This window comes from Helicoverpa armigera, chromosome 10 (genome assembly GCF_030705265.1).
Source record: "Helicoverpa armigera isolate CAAS_96S chromosome 10, ASM3070526v1, whole genome shotgun sequence".
Lineage (NCBI taxonomy): Eukaryota > Metazoa > Arthropoda > Insecta > Lepidoptera > Noctuidae > Helicoverpa > Helicoverpa armigera.
In genome coordinates, this window is record NC_087129.1 from 1,036,441 (window position 1) to 1,061,319 (window position 24,879).

The window sequence follows — 24,879 nt, forward strand, 5'->3', positions numbered from 1 at the left end:
TGTTTTCGCCTCTACCATTACCGATATCATATTACGTACCCCATCACAAACGCCATATCGAACTCAGATATATTACTTAAAAAAGCTATCTGAAAATCCTTTTTATCCTGTTACAGACACAAAACGAAAAAGAAAAAAATGTTTCGTATTTATTTTTAAGCAGAAATCTGCTAGTCAGAGTTTGAGTTCAAAACTACATACCAAAGCTGGTTACGTTTTTATTTTTGTTTTTTAAATAAAGTCGTTATGGATTCAACTTTCCTATTTTTGGCACGAAAACTTTTCAATTTGTTTTTGGACAGCAGTTTCCTGTTTTAGTATTACTATGTTTTTGTTTTAAATGGACAGTCTCGTGTATTTGTTTTGACAATAATGGTGTTATTACGAAAAAGTCATTAATAACACTATATTTTTTATTGATTTTAAAATGTGTTTGTGTGTTAATGTTCCTCGTTGAAAAATCTTAAAATCTATATTTTTCAACTAGCTGGTGCCCGCGACTTCGTCTGCGCAGGCTTAGTATTTCGAACAATATGTTTACAAATTGTAGCCTATGTGTTATTCTGATGTATAAGCTATATTATTGTAAAGTTTCATTAAAATCCATTCAGTAGTTTTTGCGTGAAAGAGTAACATACATCCATACATACAAACTTTCGCGTTTATAATATTAGTAGGATAGATACGTTTTTAAATAATTCTATAAAATTAAATCATTAAACATTTGAATGATTTGAATAACCTTTTAATTGACCAGTTAATGAACTTTCCTTCTAAAAGCAGGCCATCAACTGAACATGAACATTATTTTAATAATAGATAATTGCCTATATTAATAGTCGTAAGGAACTGATGTCAGTTCTGATAATAATTATGACCTTCTAAGTAACAAGTTAGTTTCTAATTCTGATAATGTAGTTCAAAGGTCAATAAAATTGATTACTTTTAATATCCCATATCGTCACATGTCGTATCTATGTGAAAATGGAAAATGATAGGTTTTTCAATGAAGCTTTTCAAACCGAATCCTGAATTGGTCTCATAGCCATTATCAGAGCTTCCATCATGTAATTTGATATAACATTAATATCAAATTATAGGTAGTTAATCCCACCTGAAATAGCCGTCCTTCATTTTACACTAGAACTATTCATATTTCCATACCTTTTAAAATATTTGCATATGATTTTTTTCACAAAACATTTTTTTTTAACACAACAACGTTCGAATATCACAACCATTTTTTTTCATATCAAAACAGTTTCAATTCCTAGTATTAGCAGGGTATTTAGTTGCCTAGTTTCAGTCGATACTAGTATAAACACGGCCTACAAAGCTTTGCATGTAAAATCGAATCAATTCAGTGCTATTCAATGAATTTACAAGTTATGCGTTACATGGTAGGTGCAAATTCAATTTGCTTTGCCAATGGTGTGCGAAGCTACACGGATTGATACACACATTCGTATGGAAATGTAGACGAAGAGGTTTGTTAAGTGTCAAGATTGATTGTGAATAGGGGTTATTATATAGTGGAAGACATTGTTCAATTGAGCAGTAATGTAGTGTAATGAGTCTTAGTGAATTACGCTTGAGACGGTTTTCTATAGATATGTAGCAGTTTCATAAAAAACTCTGCATTCAGCTAGGTAACAACTTTGATTTCAAGAAATAACTTGTGTGATAAAACAAAACAAAAAATTACTGACGCTGCGAAAAGGATAAGATAAATACAAGTATAAGAAATCCGAAGGTCACAATTTCATAATTAATATTATATATCTAAACATAAAAGCTATTCTAATTTAAACAGAGCGAAGCAGAGAGAAGATAAACACAACCGGAATTAACTATCTAACTAAACAGAATCCTACAAAAAGCTAAAAGAATCACAAAAAAAATCAAACCATTATTGCAGTTTAAAACGTTGCAAAATTGCTTTTAAACACGAATAAAAATCAGCGCTTAATTCATGACTGTCAATATCAGAAACATAAATGGAATGGGTCTTCCCTTGATATATTGCTCAGTGTTGCCAATATACTGCGTATCATTGAATGCCAGAATGTTTTATACACATATTTATTGTTGTGAATTAAAAAATAACGCATAAATATGATCGATAAGGGTGTTTGCACGTGGGGATTGGGAATAAGTCGCCATTGATATATTTGGAGCTGGAATTGGTGAAAATATGTCAGTTGATTAACTTTTTTTATAATATCTTTGTAATATTTTTAAGCTTATTTTCCTAGACTAATGTAAAGCGAGTTTTTTCTATAAAAAGGTTAGACAAAGAAATTGGTTCCCAGAATGATTATTTCATTCTACTTACTATACCTACTTACCAAGAAATTGAAATGTTGATACAAGAAACATTAAATCATAATTCTATTATTATATTCTCACGTCTTAAGTCTCAAATACTGTAATATAATAATTTAATAAGTAACGGCAAACGTGATTACGAGTGGCATACCCTCCCGTTCACAGTACATAACAGAGTATGAGGAAACCCGAATCATAATTATATGTGAACCCAATTTCATTCAATGGGAAACCTTCCTCTATGCGACGGTATGTAGCTACATAGATGGTATTTATTATAGAACATGTTTCAGATATGTAGATTTGTAGAATTGTAGAATTGTAGAATTGTAGAATTGTAGAATGGAAAGATGGAGTGACGATTCACGAATTGCTTGCATTTTAACGTTATAGCACACACAAGAAAGGCCTACAGCAATCTTTTTTGTATCCTTAGGTTCCTGTTCTTTATAAGGCGTCGGCTTTGTCCTTTGAAAGCGTTTGTATGAACTTACATAATCATTCGGCGGAGATTTCTGGCTTATAAATAGGTAACATCTCCTTTCAGTCCACTTTTTTAAGCTTTTTATGTCACATATCGATGACACTTAACACGAGCTTCAGCTGTTCTCTTGCAATCTTTATCCACGACAGTTCACTTGATATATGGCAATACTTCAAAGTACATGTTTCTAAGCTTTCCTCACATTACTGGCATTGTAATAATATTCGTAAAAAATAGTGTTATCACTAATAACACTCAAATGACTCGTCAATCCAAGTCCCATCTATCCATACCAATTTCCTTGCTTGCTAGAAAGGGCCAATTTTTCCGTCCCTATTTACCGGATGTTATATTTCAATATTTCACACGATATTTCAATATTTACGCTCAATCTAGTTTGAAGAGGGTCATATTTTTCATAGGCTGTCGCATCTACAGGTAGGCTTTTCTTAAGGCGTCGGGTAAAGGGTACCCATTGACACTTGTGGCAAAGATGGCTAAACAGTGCCACAGGTGGTTCACAATAGAAGGCCATTTTTTGATGCTCAACCTTTTTGAGCAATGAGTTGCGAAATTGGGGTGTACAAAGTTAGCTGAAGGGTTAAAAATTAAATTCGCAATTTATCATTTTAAGCGTGTTTCATGAGTAACGTGTTCATGAGTAATATTTACATGTTTTGCTGTGTTTATTGACATGTTTACTAGAAAATTGCTGTCGTGTTATTATATGAAAAGGCATCTTACACAGTACTTTAAGGCAGCTTTTAATAAAACTAACAACTTAGGCTAGAACAAAAGAACAAGAAATGATAGAAAAAATCGGCTAGTAAGAAACTAGAAACATATTGCATGAATTCAACCATTCAAAACTGATTCTAAAAATATTCTCTTAGGTCACAAAACTAAAGCTCAAAATCACTCGTCGAGCTGTTAAATATTTCACAATAGGACCACTATTTTCACTAGAGCAATGTGAAAAATTTAATCAATGGTGTGACTCGGCCGTGTAACCGTGGTTTGTGGTTCCAACCCGTATGTGGTTTTAAACTATTTATTAACAAAGTGAATTGGTTGTCGATATAAATGTCTGTGGGTATTCAATAAATTGTAGCTCAGTGGTAGATTGACCTTCAGCTTTCGGCCATTAAATATGTATGCATGAGCCATTTGCAATTAAAAGGTAACTTAAATATTTATTGAGTTTTAAAAGGTTTATAATAAGTTCAGTGCGAAACTATGTATATTATTTAAACTTCATTAAGTAAAGTTATTTTTGCAAAATTGTTATCAAGTCTCTTTAATATTTTAGTGATGATAATTGACTATTACCCTGTTACCAAGACATTAATAGAATAGGTATCATCATCCATTAAAGTTTCAAACATATTTCACTGATAGACACCTACACAAAACGTAAAAGCAAAGTCAAATAAATCTCGAGTTAAGTACGCGAGTCCTTTTAAGCTCCTCAATAATTTAACTTGACTAAACTATGATACTTCATTAATTTGGCTACGAGGACTCCTTTCATGAATTTATTAACAGAAAATTTGGAATTCGCAAGGAGCTATCTAAGGCCCATCAAGGCTTTTTCGTTGCTCGCTAACTTTAGTTATCCAACTTGGAAAGAACTAATATTCTTGAGAAATAATTATACACTTGAGAAATACTTTTGATTGTGTGGGTTGATGTTTTAATCATCTAACAAGCCAAAAGCCCTGGGGTCCGAGTTTTCGAAAATCGCTTGATACTGCCGTGTTCACAACTTTACACACAATCTTATGCATGAAAGTTTATATTTTCAACTACCTCAGGCTAGGGCTGCTGTGCAAATCATTTGCACTTGCTAGCACTAGACAAAAAAGGCTATTTAATAGACTTATCCGCGATAGATATATTTAACAGATTCTTGGCATTTCATCATCTTTTGCCACTTAATCTTTATCTCACTTTGGCCCACCCGCACTTATTGTCTTCGACCATATTTATATGGAAAACTGCATCACCAATGCATACACGTTATCTGGTGAATTCCAATCTTAAAAATAATATACTTTATCATAATACTCACAAATAACTTGTAGGTTAACAGGCAGGGACTTCCCGTCACCCTCTACATTAGAGGCAGTACAGGCATACTTCCCCGCTTGACTTCTGTTCACGCCTTGTAAGGCGAGGTTCGCTGAGCCTGCTATGACGCCGGCCCGCTGGTTATGCGTCATGATTTGGCCCTGCAATGGTTTATTTTGGTTAGTAAATTGAAGAATGGTGATTAAAAATCATGTAGACAGAAATTGATTTTTTTTTAAGTCAGATCCCTTTAAAATATCAATTTGTTATACGATAACGTCTTCGTTCGTGGCGCTTTCACACTGGCGAATTTTCCGCTCTGTTTTCACAAGCGATACCGCTCGGTCCGTACAACGTGGAACAATGGCTCGGTACAGACAGAGTACGTTAAAACCGAGTGACAGATTTTTGCCACTCGGAATGTGTCGCGTGGAAAAAACCGAGTGGAAAATCCACCATTAGGAAAATCATTATGACTAGACTTCTCTCATTAATGAAAAATCTACTTGAGTTAAAATGACCTCAATAAGTTAATTTTTAATTGCACATAGACTACAATTTAACATTTGTTAATATCAGTATCAGCTACAAACTTCTTAATCCGACTGGAGTTTGGTGTTACTTACATTATGTTCCCAAACAACTTTATAAGCTGGAGGGTTGGAACGCACCATGCATTCAAAGTACACGTCATCACCCTCTTCTATGTCATTCGGGTTCATTTTGGAGCCCAACTGAAGAGTCACTATTGGAACATCTGTTGAAAAAATTATATATATACAACTGACACTCACACATTTTACCACCACAAGAAGCACATTCATATAACTACATCTGTCGTAAGATAACTTGACCATTCTTCAAATTTAATTTAATTCTTCAATAAAAAAAATAAAATATTTTCAATTGTCTGGCAATAATTATAATACTGGTAACTTTATTATCAGTTCCAAATTCAAAAGAAATAAAACAAAATCGAACTCCTTTCATTCAAGTTTCATTTCAAGTTCCATATTCAAAATTGATAAAAAACAAAATGGTATTCTATTTTTACTTCTATGTTCGAAATCTCAGTTCTAAATTCAAATATTGACAGCTTGTGACTTACAGTGCAAATTGAGCGTGACACTAGTTTCTATCGTCGTGTGTTCTAGTTTGACGTGCGCCGCTCTGCAGGTGAGCGTGCGGCCATCTTGATCCATTCGAGGCGTCCAGCGAAGGTACGATATAGTCTCGTTTTTGTCGTCTGAATTCTGAATAATATTTATTGAATGATTAGTTTGTAGTGGTGGAATAGTGATTTAGTTAATTTCTAGATTATTATTGTGTAATTTCATTCGGTTTGAAAAGCAAGCCCTTCAATCCTCATTTTTTTTTGTTGTAAAATTATGTACCCACAATTTAATTTATTAAAACTCAATATTTACTGACGTGTCGGTGACTGAGATTGTTTGCGGGCAGCGAGTCATGGTGAAACTTTAAGGTCTCCTAAAGCCTCCTAAAACCGCTAAAGTTTTTCTATATTCAGTGTTCCTTAACTTCATATTATTTACCTTCTGTATAGCGGCGACGGACATCTGCCGTTCGTCCATCCACCACGTGATGACGGCCGGAGGCCTGGCTCCGACTGCCCTGCACGCGAGCTCCGCTGCCTGCCCCACTGATAGTGGCTGCTCCCGAGCTAGGATCTCCACGAACAGTGGTCGCACTGTTGAGGTAAGTGTTTATTATTATTTAGTAAGTCGCGGCGACGGATTGGCATTTGTGATTCGTCCAGATTCGGATTATTTCTTAATTATATCTAAGACACTCATGGCTGATAGTGTTTTAAGGTAAACGAAAGCATCTTAATGAAACCTGGACTATAAAGTCTGAAATTACCAACTCGCAATTAACAAGCGTGGTGGTTAACGCTCAATCCTTCTCTGTATGAGACGAGGTCTTTGCCCAGCAGTGGGTCGATAGAAAGGCAGATAATGATGATGATGAAGTATGCGAGGTTTTATGTTATTTCATGTCAAGTATTGTAAAATTCGATTCCTTTGACGCGGCGTGCTTGATTCTGACGGGTGTGCTTTCACCATAAGACATATATTGTCACTTACACATGCCGTGACAATCACTGCTTAACCTCCATCATTCAACGGTGTTACTATTCCCAGGCTAAAGCCTGAGTAACATAATTTTACAGAAGAAAAAATCAAAATGGCCATTACGAGATATTTTATTCATAAATAAAATGACACAAAAGTGACAAACGCGGTACCCTTATCATCATTATGGGCCGGCAAATTTTGTTATATGACAGCTTGGCGAACCAGTTGCCGACTATACTATTAATAAACTGTAGTCCGTAAAATGGAAGTATGATTTAGTAAGTAAACTTATGGGAATTCAGTAGTGCGTAAAACAGAACCAACATTCGAAATATCAGAGTTTTAATTTAAAGTTTTGTTTTTGAAAAGTCCATATTTAAGTATGTAGGTACTAGTAGTAATCACATGCTACGTTGGCCATTTCAAATGCTAAAAATAAATTCCAAATGTATTTGAAAAAAGCATTATTTAAAAAAAGCACTCTAAATTGCTTTGATGACATACATTCCCATTATTTTGTGTCATTTTTTTAATGGTGGAGGTGAAAATATTTTTCACGAATTCAAATTTCAGCCTCCAATAAATAAAACACGCACGCACGATAATGGACTATCCATTAAAGTTGATCTGTAATTCAATGTTTGCAGCATTTTAAGCTGGGATTATTTTTATTGGAGTTAATCTTCGTACGTTTTTCTCCAAACAGAGAAATTGTGCCTATATACCGTTCAAAACGATGGTAATCCATCAATGCGGATAAGAGTAAGCTCCTAAACACATGTTGCTCCATTTACCTTACAACTCAAAAAATAACAAAACGATAATAAATGTCAAATTAAAACCTTATTCGATCCAGAATTAGTCGCACAAATCCATCGTTGGAATTAAATCGAAACATTCCGAACAATAGGAAACTAAAACGCTAATGGCGTCCATTAACGGCATGGGTAGTTGAAAAAGTGTTAAAAACAAAAATAAGATCGTCCACTAAAAGCTTTGTTGGAAAAAGGTGAGCTTAACGTGCATTACTGAACGAATGACATCATGGGTTATTATAATGGAGAATAATTTCCTGTTCGCCGACGTGGCAATGGTGTCACGACAGGACAATGCTACACAAATAAAAACTAATGGCCCCTCAGGGTGAGCGGTGACAAAAGAATCCTGTCTGCCGACGAACCGTCATATTCCGAGATAATCCGAGAGACTAGCGCGGTTGATATAGGTTAATCGCGCGGATTTACGTGGATTCAGTCTTGCAATAACAGAAAATGAACGTTTGTCCCCGTGTAATGCGGATGTTATGAAACTTTCCAACTATTTTGCGGCGTCCAATGTTATTTTTCCTTGAAACTGTTGCTCGAGGCAGATTGGGTAACAACTGGAAAAGGGTAGCACTAGATTTGATTAAATAAAGTGTCCTTATATCTTTTTATAGTGGCGTTTACTTTGTTTGAGATAAATAAAAATATTTTCGCCGTAAACGTTGCTGTGTTTTGAGAATATACGAATCTAGTTATGTCCTACGTAGGATAGTAAAATAAACATTACGGCAACAACATTACATTTTCTTAAAGAGTACTTTATTTTTATTCAGACTAGGCTAAAAGGTCGTATAAAATATTTTCTGGTATCGAATTTCAGTTTGAAATGTATTCTAAGAAAACTTACTGTCAGGCTCATATCAGCAGCAAATTAATTGTATTCTGTGCACAGTTTTTTCCAGGAATTATTTTATTCCAAAGAATAATTTAATCAGTTGCTATGTTCACGGTAGATGTATTGCTACATGATATATTTTTAAGCTTTAGTGAAACATGCTTAATTTTCGTTGAAGAAATCTTATTTCGGTTACCATAAACCAGAACTTGAGATAAACTTAAGGGACGTATCTTAAGTTTCATTCTCCTTCTTCTATTTGGTTCTCCACTTCTTTTATAAGCCACCAAAAACAAAAATAACTTACAACCACAAATCCTGAGTTCACATCAGTCCTACTTTTCTTGGAGTCGGTCATATTTTTCCTCATAAGTACATTACTATCACGTGCGATATGATGTAGTGTGCTGTCAACGTTCATAATGTCCAAACGCGTTTACTCAGACAAATGACTATATTTATATAAGTTAACATACGAATACAATAACGTACATTTAGTTAAATTAGACCCGTATTAAGTTGCCTTTGCATAGAGCTTTCATCACCATCATCGTCAGCGTTTTCATCGTCCCACTGCTTGACACAATGCCTTTTCTCACACAGAAAAGAATTGAGCACACTCACCATGCTTACTCAATGCTCAAATGGAGCTAAAATTCTCTACATAATTGAAGTCAACATACCAAAAGGATTACACTTCACTGCACAAAAAACGACCAAAAATATTCAAACACTTACAATACAATTGTATCTGCACATTGACCCTCAAAGGCGGGACGAGCACGGTATTGTCTGCCGTGCAAGTGTAAACTGCTTCGAAGTAGTCCCTCGAGAGCTTCGGTATCCTCAGCTCTAGTAGACTGATGCGCGACTCGTCGTCCACTGGTGCGACGGTCGCTATGACTTTGTCGTCGCGCCACCAGCGAATGCGAGGCATTGGTTTACCTGGAGAAAGAGGTCTTGTGAATAAAATAAATAGAAAAAAGTACTCGAAATAATATCTTAAATTACTACTTTTGACAACAAAGTCTTATCTAATATAATTAAGCCTTATTTATAGTAATTATAATTATAAATATAGTTTATCTAAAATAATATTAGCTAATAGGTTTAGCTTTTTAGACTAGATACCTATATCATCTATTATAATAAGCCGTGACATCAAATGAACAAATTGCTTAAACTTGTTGGGCAGCTTAATTGAAAACGTATTTTAAAGATGACTATATCATTTTTAAAAGCTTATTATGTAGGTACACGTAATAACTCAATCAGAAATATTTAACTTTTTAAGTGACCACTTTTTACTAGTTCAGTCATTTACCGTTTAATCTATCATTAAAAAGTAAAAATATATTTAGATGGTATCAAATGCCGGAATTATCGATATTCCAAAAGAAGGCATATTTATTTTTATCCTTCAATCAGCAGAATTTTCAGTGTTACCAAATCAAATATTAACAAAGGCCAAATTGGAGAAATTGCTGATTAACAAATCTTAAGGTTGTTTGAACCCTTTAGTAATTTATAATCGAATTTGTTTCAATTATAAAATTAAGCGAATCTTCCAGTTAAATACTTTATTAGGCTACTTAACGGTTTGGGTTGCGAATTAATACTGTGGTAATATTTTTATAAACTGCTAATGGCCAAAAGTTTTAAGATCTATTTTTCTCGGGCTTGGAAATATTAGACAGTCTTTCGTTGACTTTTTTATACTTAATTAAATACAATTTTTTTTTTAATCTTAACGTTTACATATCGCGGTTTGTTCCTCAAGCAAGGACAGAACAGAAGTTTAGAGTCTATTATTATGCTTTTACAACCTCCTGGCAATTAACAAAAAAAAACTTTAACTTTAACAGAGCAGGATTTGTATACATATAGGTACTCAGACCAAGGTGTTACGTAACTAGGCAGAACTATTGACCATTGTTTAAAACAAAGAAAACCCGAAAGCTGGAAATAACAGGTACTCATCTTTAAAGTGATTTTCCGTCTCAAGAGAATCTTAAATCATTACACCTACCATTTCTTGAAACCGAAATAAGTGGGTAGCCACTTGACTAATAATTTTCAGGCCTCCTGGGCATTAAAATTCTATTTTTAAATTTCAAGGTATAAAGAGGTTTATTACCAAATGCTTCTAAATTAAACCTCATTATGAGAATTGACCGAAGAGTTTTCTATTTGGCCAGTATTATTTGGTTGTAAGCTAATTCTACATCTGATATTCTTAGATTACTTTCTTTATGATCTGAACTAATAAACGATTCGAAACAAACAGACCACCCTTATTTGACGACTTTATCATTCAAATAGTTCTTAAGCTCAAGATACGCTGTAAGTCAGTCGCCATAACCCAACAACGCAGTTTCATTTATCCATCTAACTAAAAACAAGATAATTCCTGTCCTATTTACCAAATTATAGCCCGTTACAGCACAGACTCGGGTTCCGTAGCTCAAAGCTATGAACAGTTTTATTCTTTCTGAACCAACGTTGTACCCTATTTCATCGAGTTAGCTGTACGGTCGAGTGGCAACTTTACTTATGACGGTACAAAGGTAACTAGTTTAATTTGAACTTCAACTAGAACCGTCACTTTTCCCTTGAAATGTCAATGTTTAACTTTCTACTTTATTGTGTTTGTGAAAAGTTAACGGGTTTTGACACTTTAGCTCGGTTTTGTAGGGTCAGGGTTATTATAAGTTGTACACACATGGATGGTTTTATTATCTTGGCGTCCAATTAATTACGGTTTAGACAAAGCTTCATTTGTTTGGTGTTTGAGTGTCTGTTGAACTTTATGGTTTGATTTTGGAGATAGTGTTGGAGTTATTTTTTTTTCGTGTGGTAATTCTCAACTTAGACATACAATATACTCGACACCTGTATGCATATTACCTCTGTACAAAAGTTGGGATAGTTACGAGTCGATATCTACCAACCATATTTAAAACATACAATTCCTCAAACGGTTACTGGCCAAAAGTATAGGGTGTGTAAACAGTATAATTTTATATTCATTTTATTTTTATCCTTATTTATGGTATTCTTTGCCATTTCCTGTAGTAGCTAAACGTCTAAAACACGATGATTAAAAAAAAATAATTTTAAATATGTTCAATAGATCTACATTTAATATGATCAACAGTTTGAGATATTATTCTACCGATGCGATGTATAACTGTAGGTATTCAATTCAAATATTAAGCTTGATAATAAAACATTTTCATAAAGTTTCTGTAATGGATTTTTACTGCGTAGATTCACGAAAATAACACTTTACACTATAATTTTCTGACACTTAATAACGAAACACGTGTAGGTTCTTAATTAAAATATTTTGTTTACTCATCGTACCTATATAGAATTCATTGAACCGAGGAACTTTACAATACGTAGGTACAGGCTGAGTAACTATTTGCTGTCTTTGTTTTGTTTTCTTGTGTTTGTATTTTAAATAAATAAAATTCTTACTGCTGTAACCAAGTTCTAACCTTGAAAAAATCTGTAAAAATCACCTGTTGCCTACGATTTTGTTACTCGCTGAAACTACGTTCTACTTTAACTTACCCATCGAAATTAATCGGAATAGAAGTATTTCACGCATCAAGACACACTCATAAATAAGCTTCCTTGGATTTCAGGTAAAAATTGTGTTTTTTTATCGGACTAGCAGTTCTTGAGATTAGCGCGTTCAAGCAAACTCTTTATGTTAATCATATTATTATTGTAGCAAGTATTTAAAGAACATTGTAAGTGTATGTATATTGTCGTATAACTTACCTCCACTTACAACACAGGTAAGCTTTAAACTTGTGTCTTCTATATAAGGGCCGGCCACTCCGACCACCTCTTTGTCAAACTCGTCGAAAATCTTCGGCTTTTCTGGTAACTCTGTAACAAAAACAAATGTCTTAATTTCATCGCAAGTTAAAAACAACAATAAATAGGGTATTTTTAGTGCCTAAAGGAATCCAGATTTTGGATCTTCATATAATCATCATGTGCCTAGTTTAATAGCCACATTAGTTTAACAATTCACATTATTCACATTATTATTTACGATTTATAAGGATTCCCCTCCACTAGTGTTTGCCATTTCATTTCTACGTACTCTCTTTGTCTTAACTCTTTAACCAAACACTACAAAATTATTCCGTCAAATAGTTCTAATTCTAATTCCTAATAGAAATAATACTTCGAAACTCAATTCGGGTTACAAGAGACTTCTAAAGCCGGCAAACTTTCAAACAAAGCTGGAAAACAAAAGCAAGTACTTGACTCTAAATGGCTTCGTCTTTTATATCCTAGACATCAAACAGGACTGTACCTAGTATCTTTAAAGAAAAATCCATGAAATTTCGTAAGGATAAAAGGAAGAAAGAAGTTCTTGGCTTTGTTGTAGCTGAATGGTTCGATTGATCAGGGTTAAGAGATGTTTATCGCGGTTGCTATGTGGATGGGTCAAAGTGTGAAAGTCCAAAACCTCAAAATGTTACCAGGTCCTAAGTTACTCTGTTGATGAAGACTGTCTTGTAAACTTCTAATTTCCAAATTTCTGATTTATTTTGAAGATAAAAAGATGTACCGTGTTAATAAGTTGTGGAGTATATCAGTAACTTATTCCGACTAACCCTCAAATAACAAAGAAAAGTTCAGCAGATGACGAGAGGGTAAAAAGCAAAATTGACCGAAGAATGGAAGCTTTATTACAGGCCAAATGTCATGAAATTCGACTTTCAGTGACTAACTCGAACAACTCATAATTCCGACTTCTTATCGATAATAGACATTTGAATTCTAAAGATTTGATGGTTGTGAATAAAAATGAAAATAGCAAGTATTTTGATACCCACGTTTTTGATAGCCAGATTTTATTATTGTGATATTTTTAGTATTTATCTTTTTGAAATCATTGATTGGGATGTTGGTGTAAAAATAGCTTTGTGACCTTTTCTTATTAATAAAAATATCCGTACACTAATATACCAGCTCTACGGTAACTTTTGTGCGGGTTTTTGGCTTACATAAGTCCTCAAAAGTCACAAACTCGGAAGACTTAATTTTTTTTACCTCATCATCCTCCGAGCCCTTTTCCCAACTATGTATGGGTCGACTTCCAGTCTAACCGGATGTAGCTGAGAACCAGCGCTTTACAAGGAGCGACTTATAATTTTTACCTACATCTTGTAAATCCATTTTCAAATCGCTAGCAGTATAACCTAAGCCTTACCCGTCACGTGCCAGCAGTTCCCGGCGACTACGTTTGCATACAAACATCAATCTCGTTTGATTCGCTCACGCGTTCACTTTTAAAAACATTACGTCTAGCACCTCTGACACGTAGGTAGTTACCAAGTGCTTCAGCTATTTCGGAGCTTGACTACCATTAAGTGATACTGCTGTATTTTATGGATTTACTTGAAAGGTTCATCACGGTTGCATTGAATTGGCATCTTAAAAATATTTATGCCTTTAAAATATAATCGCCTTATATGTACCAGCGTTTTTGAGACTCAATTTTGTGTCTATTTTGTGTTCAACAAGACCCGAGGTGTTTTAATTATAATTAGCTAAAACACTTGATGCCGCCGGCGGCACGTCCAGGTCCCATGAAAAACTACGTGCACCCAGATAAAATGTAGCCTATAAAATATCTTTTCTCGGTTTTCTAACACTGAATATATCGGTCGCGTCATTCCTGATATTAGCACATTCAAGCAAACAAACTTATCAGCATTATAATATTAGTATAAACGCTAATATCCCCGCTACAGCTCACAACTAGCACCTTATCCTAAGCCTTAAACAGATATTGGTTTACATAAAAGCAACACGCTAAGGCTAGTATAATATTAAAAGTCTTGCTAAGCTCAACATACACTCAAGTGAAACTTTTAGTATTAAATATTTAATTTGAGCGCCTTCGCGGAGTATTTATATCTATGAAGTGTTTATTCATGTTTATGTGTTAGATTACGGTTATGGTTTGTTTAGAAATTGGGGTAATGCTTATAAAACGTTTCTGTTTTGTATGATCTTTGTTTTATACAGTGAGCTCTCGCACTCTGAAGACTAAACTGACGGCAAATGTTGTACCGGAAGGGTTCGTAGACACTGAATCAAATAAAACTTTTTAGTCTATCTATTACCGGCTGACTACCGTTGTTGTAATGTGCTCACTAACATTCATCTCCATAGATACTGATTTATGAACCCGATTAAACTACCGACCATACAAATTTTAGAAACGTGCGTGGGCTGTCAATCGGATTAAGTGGATAATATCCTAAGTTTTGGCTATTTATAATCGCAGGCTATACCATGTCTATTTGACCACATACGATCATCTCGTTACGGCCGACTCTGGTCGATACCTACATAAGAAAAGCAACAAAACCCAACAAAAAATAAAACCCTTATCGAAAACTTTCCACCATCACATTCCTTGGGAGAAACCGCACGAAACAACGTGTTAATAAACAGCAATAGAGCCTGAACCCATAATAACCATCTACCCTCAATACCCACCCGCATGGGAACCAACAGCTGACCTTATATCCATTTACTTTTACAGATTGAAAATGTTCCATAGGAGCACAGATGCGGCCGTGTGACGAAAAAAGGCACGCACTCCGAAAGTACCTTCTATAATTGAGTTACCCTACATTAAACTTACCCTCGGACCGTATATTGCTAAAATAAGAGCCTCGGAAGACATCGTTGATGCAAATTACTTTGCCCGAAGCAATCTTTCCATCGTTTGTGATTTTTCGTACAAAATTCTTCGCAGTACGATTATGACGTAAGAAAAGAATCAAATAGCAATACAATAGAAAACAAATAACGGCCTCGTAATAGGTTTAAGGTTTTATTTGATTATACGCAGGTAATTTATTGTTTTGTTACGTGAAAGTTAATATTGGAATTTTGTATTGATATAAGATAGAATCAAAGGGAAGCCGAGTAGGTACCTAATACGATTCTTAATACTCCCATTAGCTATTTTCATTCATAATATAAATGATTTATTATATGTACCTACATATTGGATCTTGTAATAAATAGAAATTATAAAACTAACAAAAGCTCGGTCGTTGCGGTTAGCCGTCTGCTTCACGATCGTAGCAGGTCATTTAAAAAATAATAATTTTAGTATTACGTGCTTGTCTAGCCGAGCACTAAACGTAATTAATGATCTAGTGCCCTATTTATATTAATTACAGCCTTTAAAATTCTATTCTACACCAATTTCAGGTCTCCAAAAGAATTAATTTAAAAAATGATACGGTTTTCAAGCGAGAATAAAGTATTAATCAAAAGAAGCATTTCTTTTTCTATTTTTTGGTTAAACTTGTGGTCGGTGAATGTTTCAACCATATTTCATTTTGCCTCACGGGTTTATATAAACACATTGTTTCAGAATAGTTTGGCTGCTAGTGGAAATAAATTGCTTGTAATATTTCAGCGTTAGACTTAAACTAAAAGAAAAAGTAATCTCACCTACTTTTACTTGTAAGATAGTAGGAGAGCAGACAACACGTTCGTTGGTTGTATATTGGGACTTAGTTCCTTAACGCAGTCTTGGAAGTTGTCTTATATTAAAACATCAGGTGAGAAAGCTGCAAGTTACAGTTTAACTCCCTATTCTTCGTTTATCTTTTTTTACCACCAGAGAATAAAAATAACAAGCATGATTCATCACCATCCCACCTTTTGCTCATCCCACTGCAGGCCACTGTTCTCTTCTCATAATGAAAGAGTTTTTCAGATTTCAGATATCGATTTTGCTTTTTTCATCTTTATTCAGTCAGTGGTGTCCAAGATATACTTAAAAAGTACATAATAATATAAAGCTTTACCTAATCTTGCTTAGATTTCAAACACTCTACATAAATAATTTCATCTTGAACTATATTTGCAGCACAGCGTAAAAGAGTAATAAACAAACAAACTTTAGCTTTTATAATATTATTAAAGGATTGGATAGTTTCCAAATATTTACTAAATTTTCAGAACCTAAAAGCTTTAAGAAATTTCTACCAAAATTCAAAGTACCTTTTAGGTAAATTTTCAAGAATTTACTTGACTACTAAAGCAGGTACTTGTGAATTCTTCGCACAGAATCCACTGAGACATGATTAGGAGAATCTACTACTAAAATAATGAATAACCTAGGTATTTGAAAGTCACTTTTTGAAGATTAAGACATTAAAATTCGCAATCCAATAGCAGATGTAATTATCGCGAACAATTTACGAGTTGTGTCTTTGCCAAAACCTATTTGTACCTAAGTTGCTATCATATCTATGCACCTATCCAAGAAGTAGACCATACCTGCAATCAATTTATTAATAACTTAGCTATTCCTAATAGCTATACAGTAGTAGTAGTCTTTAAATACATACATTCTGCAATTTGATTTCGACTACGTACAAAGCTCTATCTATTCATAAAATAACCATACTAATTATGCACCCATTATTAGCACCCCATCCAATGAGATTACATAATTCGTAATAAGTACACACAGTAATAAAACTAAAAGAGTTATTAGCCAATAAAACAGAGATTGGCCCTCTGCCAACATGCAATATGCAACCACAGACGGCCGAGTAAAATGGCTACTTTATTCGACCACTCTTTTAGCTGAATCTGGATATCATACTTTGACTATAGTCTGGTTTTAAAGGAGGTAAAGGTGAGCTGAAAATGTTAAAAATATTTTGCACAAAGGCAAACTTGCTACATACAGTTTTTATCAACGTAAAACATAGTGAATTGGTTTTATTAAATTACGTCAAACTAATTTATCTACGTCCTGTATATAAATTATATTCATTATCATCGATAGTTTGCTAACCATGTAATTTCATTATACATTAGTAAACTGTAATCTCGAAACGTTGGCAAATCTCCCAAAAATACTTAAAGGCCTAAAACCATCCTCACTGTCATCCTCATTATCACCGCTTAAACCTAAACCAACTTCATCAAAACCTGACCACGAACATTTTCAATACAACCGGCTACAAAGTCCATAACTCCTAAACGCGGCTTCATCATAGCAAGCAAGATGCCTGCCAATAAACCGCTACTATTTGGCTGCGTTCCGATACCACACATAAATTTCCACCAGACATGGGAACCAGGTGACTTGAACGGACATAAAATATTGATACATGAACATTTTGTGGTAAATAAAGCCTTATTGATAGACGATAAGCTGGGGCAGTCAATATTGTGGTAAGAGCTCGGTGGGGTTCAGTTTTTAATGTGATTGAATAGGAATTGTTTGTTGATTATGTTATGGTTGTTCCATGTTTGTTGTTCGTTTGATCAGTAGAGTACATAAGTGTAGTCCGAGTCATTAAGACCGATACTGTTATATATTTTTACTTCTTTGGCCTTTATAATATCCATATTTACCGAGAAATACTTAAAACATTAATCGTAACTTGTCAATCACTTTCTGCGTATCATGTTCGCGTATTTTCTTCTACGAACGTATTTCCATCTTCCTTTCAATTTACTTCAAAAATATCGTTTATTTTGATTAATATGTTATTTCTACGGCCGGATCGATTCTTCAGTTTACTCGAATGTGGGTACAACAAAGCGAATCTAATATATTTTTAAGCTAAGCCAACTATAACTGTTATTGGACCAGAAACTTTCGATAAGATTTGCGAACCCAATTTGTTATTATATTGAGTTCAGTAGCTGTTATAGAAAAGCCGATACACCATACTAAGGCATACTCTTATTTGTTATTGGTTAACAATTGGCCAATTTTGATGAGAGGGCTGAAATCTTTGTTTATAACTATGGAGATATTTGATATGATACCTTAACAATAAAGTCTGAATATTTCGTAGACGTAATTTAGCATAACTATACAATACATATATAAATAACTATAATTTCGTTAATGTGAGTATAATATGTCGACGCCGATACGTTTCTTTCTTAAACAATTAAAGCTTTAAATATTCCCGATTGCAGCTCGAAATAACACCAATAACTTCAATATTATGTCTATAATGAATAGCAAATCTCAATCGACTCATTATCGACTATTAGTTACGACATAAACACGTAAAAGCTTTAACGTCAATCCAATACCCACAAATTGACTGTAGAATATTAAAGGCGTGTTCAGACGAGCGGTGCAACTTTGCATCCGAATGCGAATTTGAAATAGTCACCATAAATGTTAAATGAACGATCCTAGACACTAGAAAGCACAGTGATAGCTAGTCGAGCTATGAATATTGTACAATAACTGTCTACCTAAAAGTGTCACGGAGTGTAACCTGCACTTAGTAACGTAGTCTACTGTAAAACAGGGTTATTAAATTTTACTGAGATCCAGCTGAATTACGGAGTATAGCAGTCAGTTCTTCTTACCACCCCATTTTAGTCGCACTTATGAAAATGTGCTCAGTTATTTTTATTGTTATGAAAATAACTGTTGAACTTATTCTTGTCTTGAAGTAATACTAGTACTTTTAAACTCGATTGTAGCAAGTCTTCTCCATTGACAGTCTCAATACACACTTCTTACATAATGGGCAAATTTATATTTCTATGTAGATTTTTTATTAATGATAATTGACAGAACAGATTAGGTCCGCACAAAACTTGTATCAGTCAAACGCAAGTCCTGATTAAAATACAAACAACCGTTAGACAGAACAACACTATTTCATTGCTTTCCCCTCCATAAAATTAGCACTACCAAATCTCAAAAACGATTTACACAAACTACCACGCTTGTATAGCGTTTGTAAATTAGCAGTATTAGGGTTTTCGATACTGAACGCTGTACTGTTTAACAAGATTAGGCTATCGTTCAAATGTTTAGTTATAACAGTGTGTTGGAGTATTCGCCAGTATGTTTGATTGAGTATTAGTAAAACGGGTGCTAATCGCATTATTGGGTGCTATTTTGAATAGTGTTGTCGGAATTAGAGTTTTGATACTTGATAGAACAAAATAGAAGAGCTTTTTAAATTTTGACATTTTATTCTGATGTATGTAATGGTTAAAGCCCAAATTGAAGCTATACTTTAGTTTAGCTAAGAATAATTTGGTGTAACCAGCCTTTTAAACTTAGTTGTAAAAAAAAACTGTTAAACTTAGTTGTATTCGTCCTATAGTCTTCCTCGATACATAGGGCTACCTAACAAAAGGGCGTTCAAGCAAAAAAATAAACTCCTTACCTTTAAAATAATAACGAGTGGAGGTACAGAGATTTTGCATAACACACTCGGATCAAGACCTTGTTATCAAAATAAATACACAAAAAAAAACTTACCAATAACATCCAACAAGATCTTATGGTTTCTCGTGGGCGATATTTTGAAGTCTACCCTGCAGCGATACATGGCTCGATCAGTAGGTATGACGTCACGGATTCTGAGGGACGCCGGACTAGCCGAGTGCCACCGCGCCCTCCCTCCCAGCACGTCGTCTGCCCAATGTGCTGAAGGCCCTTTTATACGGCCGTCGTAACTGCGGACAAAATGTATAAGTAAACCAACCTGCTTAACTTTGGACTGGACATAAAGTTGCTTTACGTTTAGGTATTGTTGGGCTGCACGTGAGTTTGTGAGAATTTTTTTCTTTGGTGAAGTAGTCATGATAATAGTAGTAGTAAGGTATAGATGTTCGTTTTATCTCTCAAAGTTTTCACACTTTCACTATTTATTGCCATCAACAAATAGTTTGTAAGATGTTTTATATTTTTGTAGATATTTTTTACCATTAGGTATATTACATTTATTCAATTATCAGGTTTAAAATATTGTACATGCTCGAAATAAATCGGTAGGGTGTCGATCCTACCACCACAGTTCTTTCATTTTTGTGAGTATTTTGCTATTACTCAATTTACGCCTAAAAGTCACTCTGTTCTCGTATTTCACAACATATTTAATTCGATTTGAAATGGAATGACAAGATGTAAACGATCTGTCACGGAGCTAAATATAGTCGGTGACACGATACTGGTTCATGACACAAGTGGAAACACATACACACATGGAAGTTCCATCGATATTAAAAAAGCAATTTAACGCCATCGATTACTACCATAAATAAATGATTAGGTACTTAAAGAAATGAGAATAATAATTCCATAATCCTAACCTCGAAGTTTGAACTCTCAAAAATTCAATGCGTTCTCAACGTGCTTCGAAATGAAAACGTTTTGACTCATTAATATTTCATAACCGCGGCCCGCTTAAGGCCAGTTCAACGCTATCCCTATTCTTTTATACAGTCACCAACATAAATCAAAATGGAGGATCAAAGTGTAAGAGGGACGATTTTTATAAATTGCATAATTATGCAGTTCTCTACGTAGAAAAATCTCGCGACAAATTTTTATACCTCGCGTCTTTCAGCAGAGTGGGGAAGTATCAAAAGCCTGAAATAAAATTGAAACGAAAGTTTAAGGAAGGAAGGAATATTTGCACTGTAATTAAAAATAATAGCCGTCTTTTCTCAAAAGCTTTTGAAAATACGAATAACGTGGGAAATATAATAAAGTTTTTCTTTATGGAAGTATGTTTATTTGATACAAACTCGATAGGTATCGTCCCTGGGGATTTGATAGCGTCATCGTATCTACTAACTATCGGTTGGCATGTATATGTGTCGTTATTGACCTGACAACTGCAAACGACAAGCCTATTTCATAAAATTGTGTGTCGTATTTTTTTGTCTATGCATTGATTAAAAAATGTTTTTTCGCTAGTTGCAAACACAGTTTTTAGAGCGGAAATTAGTGTGGTAGCTACCTGCCAGCGCACTCGTAATGTAATCTATTTTTTAGTAAAAGCAAGGATTTAATTTCTGCTTGAAAGGAAACTACAGAGGTAGGATGAGTTTTACTATGGCCGACATATTTCCATACCAGTTAAAATGAGCTTTAATAATCTTGATCGAAACTAATTTTTATCCATTAAGATTGATTGAAAATATTGCCCCCATAATTAAGAAAGCCTATAACTAGTTTTATATAGCTAAATTAGGACAATGTAGGTACAACAGTACCTACCTATGGTATGTTACCCAAACTCCACAATAAAATGTAAACACATAAACATTGTGAAACAATCCCATCTCTACTTTATCAAGTTAAACGAATTAATCGGATTAATTTGACATTTAAAACTGACAAACCGATTTATACTGGTCACATAAATTCGATTGAAACTATTCGATTGTTTGTTTTACAATAATTTCTGTTTTAATTGTATCGAAGTTAATCGTTTTAACGGTGTAAAAAGATGTAATCAAGTATGTCGTTGTTTTTATAATAAGTAATTTTTTGTGAAATTTTGGTGTAAAATAACAATAAATGAGTTGTTTATTTTAATACATTGGAAAGTATAAGTCCAATATAAGTAATAGAAGCGGAGTTTTAATTAGTTTCAGTTTAAGATAATTCACCTTAAACATTTCTTGTACCTACTATTCCATATTTTATTAAATAACTGTAAATTGTATGGTTCCTTTTGAACTAAACAGGACGTTTTTACTTGAATTCTTCTTTGTTTAACATCTCTTTGTTATATTCAAAGGTTGCACCGACTATAGTGGCTCAAGATACTGAAAACTGACTTTCTTTGTACTCTGCTATCACTTGCAGGGAATTTTTGTTGAGAATTATGAAAAAAGGCATTTAATATTTCTATACTTTTTAAAGAAATCTTGTTTTATTAGGAAATAAAAATTTATCTTTCTTTCACTACGCGTGCTTATCTATCTAATCAATTTATCGTTGATAAGTCTAATTACAAAGGATTAAAAATAAGAAATGCAGGCGTAGAAAGCAATCTTACCATTTTGAATTATTTCTTTAGCAGAACATTCGTATTTTTTTGTGTATATGTGTATAATATACAGTAAGCTTCGATTTGTTTATTAATAGCTCTAGTAATTTCAAGAACCACCCTTTTTTGTCCAAGGTAATCTTACACCAATTCAATCAACATCGACAAAACTTCAGTATTTCAGTATAAAATACATAAATATATCATAATCCGTCATTGGGACGTGAGAAATGTAGCCGAAAGCGAATTTTCTTAGTAGTTGGCGGTTAGATCAATCTTCAGATAGCAGTTGTACGTATTCTTGATATGTATCTTGTATATGTATCTTTGTTTTGTTTGTATGTTATCTTTTTGATAACATGTGCGAGGATAAGGGATAATGTTTTTTTTTTATCGGTAAAACTTACGTTGTATTTTCTTTTAGATTTGGATCAAATTGTGTAGATGTAGGTACGTACTTGTATATAGTTAAGTCTACTTTGGTTTCATTCCTGGAAAAGCTATCTTGCAGGTAAGTATATTGTTGCACAGAGGGTTTAAAAGAACTTTAAACCAGATTTGAGTCTAGATTGAGTAAAATCTTTTTCTTTTATGGAGAAGGATTTAATAGACTGTGCTCGCTTCAGGCCGAGTTCTTAGCCATTTCAATAAAAGAACAGAACTTTTGAACTTCAAAAATTGCATACGACTAAAGGTGCTCATTCTTTAACACTAACTAAGAATGTGTTTCTTCTGGGAACAAACTCGCCTGCAATGAATACTCAATGAACCTTTTAAGCATGAAAAGCAAAATGCGTGCAGTCAATATAGGCATGTCTTTATACTGAAAAATACTATCAAAGTTCTCCCCTCGTTACAAAGTCATTGTCCAGTTCCCAATCAATTTTTCAGAACTAGAATTCACAGAAGCACTTTGTTTCGGCTTTATTCGCACACCGATAGTTTTCTATTTGTATTGAATACATGATTGATAGCGCAAAGACTAGAATTTATGCCGATACCATCGTTTGTACGAGTTCAAAATAAACGATGCCGCCATGTTTATTACTGCAACTGTAACGGTATGAATTCAAAAATATGAAGTGTACAAAGGAGGCTGGTGCGCTCTCAAACATTTATGGGCCTGCACTTTGTAAATAGATGAAATTGGTGTCTATTAACGGCTACTAACTATGTATTCAACAACATCATCATCAACCTGTTCCTATCCCAATTTTATTTGTTGTCGACGAATTCATTTTCTACGTGTTACCGTCATGTTCTTTAAAAATACTTTACTATATCTACTCAGATACTATATTCCAAAATCCTTACTAATATTATAAATTCGAAAGTAACTCTGTCTGTCTGTCTGTCTGTCTGTTACGGTTTCACGTCTAAACCATTTAACTGATTTTAATAAAATTTGGTACAAAGATAGAGTTGACCTTGAGAAAGAACATAAGATAGTTTTAATCTCGGACTTTTGAAGAATTATCTTGGAACTCTAGGCGGGCGAAGCCGCGGGCGAAAGCTAGTAAGGTAATAAGATAAAAACAATTCAAACGATTTAAAAAATAACTCCAATTAACCCTTTGTTTGTTAAAAATTTCATAGAATTCATTATAAATCAGCTTGTTTATAGGAAAGCTTAGTTGATAACCGGTAATTTTGGAAGTTTTTGGTTAAATTTTAATGGAAAATAATTGGAAAGACCTTGAAAGCGATACACGTGCGTTTTCAATTCCACGTGGAATATTGAAAAATTAACAAGTCTAGTCAAGTGTTACTGGTTAAACACGGTGAACTTTCATGAACAATAATGATTTCTATAAAATTTTTAGTAGGTTGTTTTTTTATAGCATGTGATGTGAATGTGATTTATAGCAAGTTTTATCCACTTGTATTGAAAAATGAACAGTATGCACTTACGGTTAAGGTTCAATTCTTATTTATAAATTACGGACTGTAAAGCATAGAGTAAAAGTGAAAAGTAAGTTTATCAACTTGGTTGTCCGTGATAATCTCAGGAACTATAGGATTGATTTAGAAATACTTTATTTTAAACACATATACTATTTATTGAGGAAGGCTATGGGTTGCTATTTACATAGGTACAAAAAGTAATTCTAGCGACAGGCGGGCAAAACAGAGGACTCAAACGAGTGCCTTCAAAACTCGATACACCAAAGTTCAAAAACTCAAATTTTCAGCAACTAACCCTTAAAATATCCGTGTCAAATTACGAACAGACCTCTGTATTAATAACAGGGTCAGATAAAATTTGTCAGGGCTGCCTAAACCGGTTTAATCTGATCACATTTTGGCGTCCCCTGCGTCGTGTGTGAACTAATTTAGCTTTCGCATTCACACCGACACGAGCATGCATAACAAATGCTCGGTTGAGCGA

The 24,879-nt window shown here is 34.0% G+C and overlaps 1 protein-coding gene across 2 annotated transcripts in view; it reads right to left on the reverse strand.

The window, feature by feature from the left end:
• LOC110375195 (hemicentin-1) overlaps positions 1-24,879 on the reverse strand; it is a 152,133-nt gene that overhangs the window by 10,466 nt on the left and 116,788 nt on the right. For both annotated transcript variants that reach the window (XM_049840977.2, XM_064036728.1), the window contains exons 4-10: positions 19,967-20,163; positions 12,430-12,540; positions 9,376-9,582; positions 6,436-6,590; positions 5,991-6,135; positions 5,509-5,639; positions 4,884-5,043 (exon numbers count right to left, since the gene is read on the reverse strand). In XM_049840977.2, the coding sequence (XP_049696934.1) occupies positions 4,884-5,043; positions 5,509-5,639; positions 5,991-6,135; positions 6,436-6,590; positions 9,376-9,582; positions 12,430-12,540; positions 19,967-20,163 (1,106 nt within the window). The remainder of the gene's footprint in view (positions 1-4,883; positions 5,044-5,508; positions 5,640-5,990; positions 6,136-6,435; positions 6,591-9,375; positions 9,583-12,429; positions 12,541-19,966; positions 20,164-24,879) is intronic.